Below are 10,500 nucleotides of genomic sequence, written 5' to 3' on the forward strand. Positions count from 1 at the left end.
ATCTAGGCAATATTCCTGCTTTACTAGCTTTACCTGACTGCTTTATTAGTGCGCATACACATAATGCCCTTACAATACGTTGGTTCAAGAAGGTATAAACATATGTACCTTGCTGCAACAAGAGCTTTGCTTTATCCAAACATCAAAAAAACTATAGTCTAGTGAAATATAGTGGTAATATGGCAGTTCCTAACGTCTTTTGTCATGGGTAAATTTTGTCATGTGACTGAAGTTGCGAAACATGTTTCTATCAATGGGAAGGTGAACATGATTAAGTTCTTTGGCAGATAATTTAAATTTAATGAGGCTGTATAGCATTACTAGAAATTGTATGCATAAGCTAGCAACTTACTTAGAGGGATAAGAAGTGAGGAATTCCACTGTACAGAAAGAATAAATAAAAGATTATTGTAATATTCTGTTGATAGATGAGAATGATGATTTATTCTGAACTTTGGTGTCGGATCATCTCTTAGATCTGTATTGTTTCTGACACAGTTCTTTGCACTCTGTTTTCACAGTGTATGAGGAGTTCTTAAAAAAGTACTAATTTTTTTTTCCTACTTTCTAAGAGGTCTAGACTGAGAGAGCAATGTTGGTTTAGTTTGGTTTTGATTCCACAACTGCTATTAAAAAAAAAAAGTTAACATTCATATTAAATTAAAAGATTATTAAAAAAAAAAAAAAAGACCTCTTCAGTAAAGCAAATGTGTGAAATGACCTACCAAAGTCTAGGGGAGGCTTTCACAAAGTCTTGCACAAGTTCTTAAAGACTTTGAAAGTTGACCAAGAATATGGTTAACGCTTTTGTTGTGTAGTAATCTAGGAAGTAAAAAAAGAGCATCCCAAAGTGCCTTTGGTTGTGCTAGAAGGCAACTGACCACAGTTAGATGCACAAATATGCAAGGAAAATAGTTGTTACGCACAGAAGTTGTGATTTAGCAATACTTGGGCACAGGAATCTTCATCTAAGGAGTGAAAAGGAAAATAATTTTCATGGGAAGCTCATTCTATGTGTGGCAGGTAATCCAAAGGTTCTTGATAGAAAATGCTAATATAGCCTCTGATTTTAGCTTATTCAACTAATGAGAAGTTAGAGGTGACCTTTCCTATGTAATAGGATAGCAGTGAAGGTCTATGAAATTGAAGATGAACTGCCTAAGCTGTTTGATGCAGAAGGAGAGGGAGCCAATGAAAAGATGAGGGGAAATGGTAGCCTGGTTACTGTTTGTAAGGATTCTGAGTATCTGTAGAGCAAAACTGTATTTGTTACAATTAGAGTGGTGTTGCAAAAACATCAAAGGGCAGGATGGAAAGAGAGTAGGTGAGATTTTTTGGCAGGGTGGAGAAGGAAGACTTTTCCATGTGTGCTTGTATTACACAGGTAGTGTGCCTTTATTGCATACAGTTTAGTGGTGGATTAACTTAGTCTCTCTGACTTTACACTGAAATTGTGTAGGAGTGTTCTCTCTCAGAATAAGGAGGAGTTAAATTTGTACTGCCTTATGAACTCTAAGCAGTTTACTACTGCCTCTCAGCCCTGAAAATCTGCTGTTTCATTATTTCCAAAGTATCATCTCAGCAGTTTTGTCCATTGCCTGCCAGACTACTTGGTGCCAGAGAGACCTCACTCTCCTCTGGCATGTGTGTAGAGGAGGGCTACCCTCAGTCCTTAAAGTTAGAGCTAATGTTGGAAAAGAGAAGAGAAAAGATTAAAGAGTTCGGCTATGTAACTTGTTAGCAGGATCTTAGTTGTCCTGTAGTCCCAGGCTAGCGAGTAATGGAGCACAGAACATCCACATGTAGGGGTAAGGAACCTGGAAGACTTCCAGTCAGAATGTAAGATTATGGAAAGAGGTTCGAGCTACAGGTGATGCATAAGTTAAAGACCTGAGTGACTGAATTGAAATTTCTCGTTTGGGTGGAAGGAGATGATTCTAGATGAAGTGGTTTCATCTGTGAAGGTAGTAATTTCATTTGAAGGTTAAGATATGAAAGGAAAAGAAAGAAAACCACTGACAAAGCCCTGAGGAATTTGCATAGAAAACGGAGCAGAGAATGAGGAGAATCTCACTTAGAAGAAATGCTGAAGGAGTGATTTGATAAGAAGCAGATATCATGGAAGCTGATGAAAGATAAGATTTCATGAAGAAGTAGACTGTGTTTTACAGTGAAAGGTGTCAAGGAGGTTGTAGATACAATAATGGTTCTTCTAGAAGTTACTAAAAATTTTGGCAAGAACATTTTTCATTGTTAAAGACAATTTTTTTAAAAGGACAAAACGAACAGAGGGGAACTTCAGGGAGCAGTTGTAAATAGTTCATTATTTGAGCTTGGCAACTAAAAGACAAGAAGTACAAGGACAGTCCTAGAGATGCATGAGGCACAGATGTTCTAGTATCAATTTATTTTTCTATACCATACAATATATGAACCTGTAATAAAAAAAATTACATAGGCTAATAGATTTGCTCTATTTAGTTTCAGGGCTGATTTTTTTGGCTAGTAATATAATCTGTGCTCAAATGGAAGAACAGGCATAAGATTACATAAATTAGTTATTCCACATGTACCTAATAAAAAGATTTGAACATACATGCAGACAGTTGCATCTATAGTTCCCTATAGACATAGGGAATTCTGGTAAATTATAATTTAAATAATTTTGAACTTTCCCTTATAGCAGAGAGAAACTAGTTGCTTTAAAAAATATGTATCAGATATATGTATGTACAGCAGGTTTTGTTCATTACGTCATTGTTTCTAAATTATGGTAAAAGGAAAGCAACTGTTGATAAGAATTTAAAAGTTCAGCCGGAAAAATACATTTAAAATAACCTTAAATACCTTGACTGGCTTGCAACTGTTAAAAGCAATTCTTAAGTAGTTAAGATGGGAAATGAATGTATTTCTATTGTAAGGTATTCTCAAAATTGCCTAGCAAAATAATAGCATTAAGATCTGCCAAGAATTGATGTTAAATATCCATTGTTTCTTGGTTATGTTTTGCATATTTATTTGTTGTGGTATGTACCTGTTGTTCTAACATTGTTTCAATGCTCTGTATGTAAAGTTTATGTGCAATAACATTAAACCTGAAGGAGGGCGTTTGTTTGCCAAGAGATAATTTGGCAAATGTGTTTTTGCAGGTACCTTTTGATATATAATCCTACAGAACAAGAAAGATTTTCAGTGGTTTCGGTCAATGTGAATTCACCCAGTGTTAAATTATTGTCTCCTTCGGGAAAACCTGTTACTGTCCAGATTAGTGCTGTTTGGGATGGAGCAACTACAGTATCACATGAAGCATATCAGGTATGCTACTTTAAGTAAAAAGCATTAAATTTGGGTTTTTTGGCAGATACTGTAGCTTCACAGTTGAAGAAAATGGAAAGCATATTTCAAATGTTGGCAGTTCTGTCTTCTGCAGATAATGCCATTAATTCAGTCCTTTTAAGGAAAAAAAGAAACATATATTTAGCATTAATGTTTCTTAAACTGCTAAGTTTTTAAGCTTCTGTGATGTGGTGTATTGCATTTAAAGGGTCAGTTTCAGCTGCATGAACAGAAAATACTGGATGTGTGTCTTTTCCCCTCAACTTTCTAAAGCTGCTTTTTACTTCAGGTTACAGTCCATACACTCAGTCACACAGTCTGTATGAGCTCAAGCACTCCAGCTGGAACGTTTTTTCAGTGCAATGGCTTAAGCAGTTAGATTCCAATTTTTTGTGTGTGTGTGTGTCTTCCAGATACAGAGGCTTCATAGTAATCTCCATTACTCTTGTACTCAAGCTAGACAGATGACTTTGTGTCTACCTCTGGTTTTTGGTTTGGAACAAATTTTCTGAGAATTTTTTAATGATACATCATTATAGAAGACTGTCATATGTGACCACACTTCAGAAACCATATTTTCTTAAATTCTTAGTGATACAATAGTACTATGTAAGATCTGGTTGTTTTTTCTTTTTTACTTTCAGGCTTACATTCTTAGTCTGATTCCTTTTGACTTGGGAGCCAAGTTGAACTTGTTTCAGGATAACATTTCTGTGAAAATAATTCAATAAGTGTCTGTGTCTCTCAGTTGGCCTCCAAAGGGATAATTATTGATAATTGTTGTGCATTAACCCAAGTAAGCAGCTCAGCCCCATGCAGCCGCTCACTCACTGGCCCCAGTGGGATGGGGAAGGGAATTGGAAGGGTAACAGTGAGAAAACTCAAGGACTGAGATAAACATAGTTTAATAAACAAAGCCAAAGCTGCACACACAAGCAAAGTAAAACAAGGAATTCATTCACTGCTTCCCATCAGCAGGCAGATGTTCAGCCATCCCCAGGAAAGCAGGGCTCCATCACGTGTAATGATTACTTGGGAAGACAAACACCATCACTAAACGTCCCCCCCTTCCTTCTTCCAGTTTTTATTGCTGAGCAAGACGTCATGTGGTGTAGAATATCCCTTTGGTCAGTTGAGGTCAGCTGTCCCAGCTGTGTCCCCTCCCAGCTTCTTGTGCACCCCCAGCCTGCTCCCTGGCGGAGCAGGGTGAGAAGCAGAAAAGGCCCTGATGCTGCATAAGCAGTGTTCTGCGATAGCTAGAACATCCCTTTGTTATCAGTATTGTTGCTATCAAAGCATAGAACCATGTGAGCTACTATGAAGAAATTTAACACTATCCCAGCCAAAACCAGTATAATAAGTAGCACCATTAATTGCCTGAAGAACAGCAAGTAAAACTACATATCTGTACCTCAAATTCTAAGCAAATTACTTTGGACATCTACCTTGTATATAGCTCTTCTGTGCAGATCACTTTATAGCTCCTAAATAACTAGAGACTGAAAATAAGACAGTTGCCTTATGTTTTCTATTTAAATTTGTGGGTTTTTAAATGCAACTCAAGTGATAAGTAGGATCTGTGTGTATTTGATACAGCAAATATGCTCAGAACTGCACATCACATCGCAGCTAAGATTCTTTTTTAACAAGATTCAAAATCATTATTGCATTTATATAACAGTGATCTTGATGCTAAGCAAATTAGTGATGCAGGCATTTTTGTTTGCTTGTTCTTAACATGCTTTGGCTATTCATTTTGGAATGTAATTTGTAATTTCATATTCATTTATGGAATACGGAAAAAATCCATCCATCCTAAAATTATTGAAGCAAAAGGAGTTACTCTGAGCATAAATTTAGTACGAAAAAGTTGATAGTCTGCTGGTTTTAATAATCGCTTTTTCTTTGCTCCCAACAGATCTCTTTTGTGGCGCATATACCACCTCTGGGGCTTGGAGTGTACCAGCTTTTGGAGGTTCAGAGTTCAGAAGCAGTTTTGGCAGACTATAATATATACATGAGGAATAGTAGGCAGGAGAAGCCAGACAAACTTTTCAAGATCAAAGAGATGCAGAATTCTGTGGATAATATAATCTTAGAAAATTCTTACATGAAACTGTGGTTTTCTGGGATGTCTGGATTACTGGAGGTGTGTTGCATTATATTTCAAAACACTGTGTGTTACTTTTTTAAGAACTTCTGTTCTTACTCATGGAAACCTAAATGTGTCAACTGTTTTGAACGTGATTCTCTGTCCTCAGAAAATAAATAACAAAGAAGATGGTAAAAATCATCAAATGAAGGTGGAGTTTGCTTGGTATGGAACTACAAGTAACCGGGATAAAAGTGGAGCTTATCTCTTCTTACCAGATGGAGACGCCAAGGTAAATCTTCTGTTTGCAGCATGATTCTAATCTTGAAGTAACTTGAAGCATTCTGCAAATACAGATTGGAAGAGGTAGTTTTCCCCAACACTGAAATACATCTGTGTGGCTAGAAATAATTACATCAGTTAGTGAAATGATTGGCAGAACTTCATAATTCATGACCCTATATTTGAGTAGAACACTGCATTAATTTGAAAGTGTAAAAATATACAGAATATTTATGATTCACCAAAAAACTTAAATAAGATGCTACCCGTGCAAGAAATCCAGTGAGATGTGACCATTCACTCAATAAAATAAATTCACTTTCACTTCCTATGGTGAAAATGTATAGGACATACTGATTCATTTCTGCATTTCTTCACTTTTCTGATTCTTAAGATTTCTGTATTGTGAATGAGATTCCAGTTCAGAGTGTAGTACTTTTTCAGCTGATATTGTCGTATGTAGTTTAATATAGTAATTAAGATACTGATTCCCAACTGACGAATGTAAACATTGAGCAGCAAGCAACTGTTCTGATTTAGTTGTCTAGGGTTATCAGTGTTTTTAGCTGCATAATTATTAGAGGACAACATACTCTATTAGTTTTCAACTTGGAAATTCAGAAATAACAGTGTACTTACACTGACTTAATTACCATGTAGAAGCTACTTTACTATGTTTGAAGCTGGAAAGGTGATATTTCAGAAAGCAAATTATGAGATAATGAACACTTTTAAGAAGCTAGCCAGTTTGCATCATATTTCTTCTGCCCAGCTTCTTTTGGGGAAACTTAAGTTGCATGCATAAAGCAAACTGGGAGTTCTGTCTTTACCACTCAGGAAATAAGCAAGGGTAATCATTCTATTTTTTGTTGTTGTTAGATGTATAAATCAGTCTGAAAGTGGGCAAAACGGTTTCCCCTTCCTTTTAGCAGTCTCTCTTAGAAGCACACATTTTGAGGTCTGTCCATTGGCAGTTTTAAACCATTCAGTATATATAGTCCCATAATGTTTGCCTCAGTTGTGTTCAACAGGGCTCACTTATTCTTAATTTTTAAATGTTAGTGGTTTTGATCTGTGAATACCTGAACAATATTAACTTACTTTTTTTTTCTTTTTTACCTCTCCTCAGCTGCATGGTCACACTTTTAACTAATTTTATTTTACGTGCTGTTTTGGCTTTTGCTTATACAAAGAATAATCACTAAATCTATCACTTATAAAACTTTAACTACAGTTTTGAATTATTTTCATTAAAAAGATAATCTGGACAAATCTACATAGGTAAATGCTATGGTTTAAACAGAAAAAGTCTGTCAGATGCCTGCAAGCAGAGTTAGAAAATAAGGTACATACTAGACATGTGTGAAAAATGAAATTAACATACAATTTTAGGCAACATTAAAAAGGGTGGTGTGTTCAGCTTTTGTAACTTTTTATACAACAAAAATGAAATCATGATACTTCTAAAAATTCTGATTAATATACCATAAGGCTCACTTTTCTTGCATTTTAATAACATTAAAAGTCCTTGTGTGGAATGGCAATTACAGGTATTTTTCTTGATTTTTGGCCAGACGGGTTTTTTCCTATCCCTCTCACTCTATTACTGCAAAATTTGCAAAGAATAATTGCTTTTGGTGTTGGGTCATTTTCCTCTGGTATGAGTACAGTTACATGTTTTCTTTGACTTTGTTAACTGGTTGTTTTGTCAGCTGGTAAGTCTTTTGGTTCCTTTCTTTTCAGTTCTTCAATACTCGGAAGCTGTTTTTCTTCACCTAGTTTAATCATCTGTCTTACTGTAGTACTTACATAACCTTTTCTTCTGCCAGTTTAATTTTGGAAGCTTGGTGCTGTAACATCCTAGGCTTGTAGGCCATGACTTTAAGCTATGTCAGTTTAGAATGCTTGACACATACAGAGCAGCTCTGGTCATCAGTAGACTGTCATGAGTGGGTGTCAGGTTTTCTGCAGATGATGGTCGGTGTACACGGATCTGAATCTTTCAAGAGGTTCATTGGGTTAATCGTATTTATGGCTGACCTAAAACCAGCCTAGAGTACTGCAAAGAGTGCATTCTCCCTAAGAAGTGGTAAGCCTCTAGTACCAGCACTAAGTTTGACATCAGCAGAGACCTGGGTTAATGGCAGAGATTTACACAGTATTAAACAGAAAAGGCACACTGAACACTGATAACTCTTTGTCACTGCTCTGGAAAGAATAGCTGGACATAAGGCTCTACAACACCATGGCAAATATTGCCATGGTGCAGCTAGACGGTCCCCAGTAAAAACAGTCTCTCGGATTGTGGCATAGGGTTTTGACTATGGGTGATTCTGTCCCTGCTGTGTTGGAAGCGTGCAAGTAGTTCAGTGGCAGCCTCAGGTCAGGACACCAGTGCGAAGTTCAGGACAATGACACAGCAGAGACTCCATGCTGCAGCTCTAGAGATAAGGCGGTCCTCGTATCATGTTTTTGTATTTTCTGTGAAATAGTACACAAGCAATGTACCAAGGAAAAAAAACAGGCAGTATCTTAATTTTTTAATATGTCAGTGCTACTTTACTGATTGACAATGTTATCAAGATTTGGAAGAAAGGGACTTCCTTGAACCTCAAACAAATGTAAACAAAACCGTCCTGCCTATGAAGGGAAAACATATTTGTATCTCATGTGATTTTTGAAGGATGGCCAACTCTGTAGATCTGTTAGATCTGGGGGAGAAAAAAATCAGTACTCAATAGCCTTTGAAACAGATAAATGTCTATATTTTCTTCTGTGTGTTCAAGACAAGTCAATATGTGATGACCTACTTACTAGCCATGTTTGGTATCAATAGGGAATACAACAAAGCAGTCTTTTCCAAAGAGTCAGATGCTAAGTGTTTGTGGGATCAATGTGAGTGGTTCATTTTCTTGTTTTACAAATCAATTTTTCAGAATCAAAGTAGACTTTTTTGATAGACCCAGACTGGGAACTAGTGATTCCCCCTCAGGCGGCTGTGTCTGTGCACATATGTATGTACTAGCTGCTGTAGGTACTTATGTACTGACAGAATATGTAAGAAAATGGACATATTTTTTTAATCCTGTAGGATCTCTAGTGCTAGAGCTTTACTCCTTTTTTTTTTTTTTTTGTCTTCACACTTTGTCTCCATGGTTGTACTTCCTTTGCTGATGATGATCTCTGACCTGTATAGCTGCAGCTGTTGCTACTAGCTTCAAGAAACTTTTTTCATGACAAGTCCTTTTTTTAATGTCAGGATTACCTGCTGCTTCTACTTCTCAGAGAAGAACACGTATCTGAGTTATGTAAATGCTTGGCCTTCAAATCTAAGGAAAAGATAATGGAATCTTTCTGTATGTTTAAAGTGAGATCGGGATGCTCTACTGCCCAAAAGGAGAGCGACTGTCTATTTAGTGTATCCCACTGTATTAATCTTCAGATCTTCCCTCTCAAAAAGGAAAAGGATCCTCATTCAAGCATAGTGTCATTTTTAATCCTTCCCCGGTTTTTGCATGCTTGGTGACAGGAAAAAGACAAGTATGCAGGCACCATTACCTGGAGGGTGCTCATTATACTCAAGAATTGACTGCCTTTGAAGTATCTGTTCTTCCCTTGGTGCTATGTCTTTTCTTCACGCATCATATCTGTCATCTAGAAATCTGTCCCACTTACTGATGGGGTTGGTTTTGGAGACAAAAGCATTAAAATGGCAACCATCTTTCTTCTGCCATGTAATTCTTGAAACACAGTTCTCAGGAGCTCATAGTATTTGATTTCCCTACCACCAAAGCCCAGTCTAGTCTCAAGCTCTGTCAAATTAAGGGTAGTCTGCTATGAGAAGCAACTTCTCCTGAAGGCTTTCTCTTTAGTTCTTTTTTTAAATCTCAGGCATATCAAGAACAATTCAGTCTGTGCTGGAAAACCTTCCTCTGGGCATAGTTTATTTGACTTCCAAAACAAAAAAAAAAATTTCTAGGTCACACTAAGATGGTTAGTAGTGCTTCACTTGACTAGAAGGGGAAAGGCTTATTGCCCATGCTTCATGCCTTAAGGCTGCAATATGCCATGCCAGCTTCTATGCAAATGAAGGCATCTCTCCCTTGGCACTTTGGCACCCAGTTTGATGCCAAGTATTTTAAGACATCCTAGGGAGCTGTGGGATATTACATTGCTCCAAGATTTCTCCCTTAAAATTCCTAGCTCTCTTTTCCCTGCCCCACCCCCCTTTCCTTCAGGGGGAGGTTGTCATACTTCTTTTTAATATGAATACTGAAAAATGGTTTCTGGACCCTTTGACCCATAGTACTGTTACCCTGTTTCTGAAAATACTGCTTTCCAGGCTCAACAAAACCTGCCACAGCAGGCTGCTGAATCTTGTACAATGGAACTCATTCCAGTGGAGCTGAGTGGAACAGATTTTACAGTAACTATTCATAGAATCATAGGATAGAATCATAGAATAGTCTAGGTTGGAAAAGACCTTTAAGATCTTCAAGTCCAACCATTAACCTAACCCTGCCATCCCACCACTAAACCATGTCCCTAAGTACCTCATCTACCCTTCTTTTAAATACCTCCAGGGATGGGGACTCGACCACCTCCCTGGGCAGTCTATTTCAGAGCCTGACAACCCTTTCTGTGAAGAAGTTTTTCCTAATGTTTAACCTAAACCTGCCCTGGTGCAACTTCAGACCATTGCCCCTCATCCTATCGTCTGTTACCAGGGAGAAGAGGCTGACCCCCACCTCACTACAACCTCCTTTCAGGTAGTCGTAGAGGGCGGTAAG

The 10,500-nt window shown here is 37.4% G+C and overlaps 1 protein-coding gene across 3 annotated transcripts in view; it reads left to right on the forward strand.

The window, feature by feature from the left end:
• MAN2A1 (mannosidase alpha class 2A member 1) overlaps nucleotides 1–10,500 on the forward strand; it is a 112,297-nt gene that overhangs the window by 61,643 nt on the left and 40,154 nt on the right. For all 3 annotated transcript variants that reach the window (XM_035888471.1, XM_035888469.1, XM_035888470.1), the window contains 3 exons: nucleotides 3,150–3,315; nucleotides 5,255–5,485; nucleotides 5,598–5,720. In XM_035888471.1, coding sequence (XP_035744364.1) covers nucleotides 3,150–3,315; nucleotides 5,255–5,485; nucleotides 5,598–5,720 — 520 coding nt within the window. The remainder of the gene's footprint in view (nucleotides 1–3,149; nucleotides 3,316–5,254; nucleotides 5,486–5,597; nucleotides 5,721–10,500) is intronic.

The sequence above is a fragment of the Egretta garzetta genome, unplaced genomic scaffold, assembly GCF_000687185.1.
Source record: "Egretta garzetta isolate BGI_Z169 unplaced genomic scaffold, ASM68718v1 scaffold271, whole genome shotgun sequence".
NCBI lineage: Eukaryota > Metazoa > Chordata > Aves > Pelecaniformes > Ardeidae > Egretta > Egretta garzetta.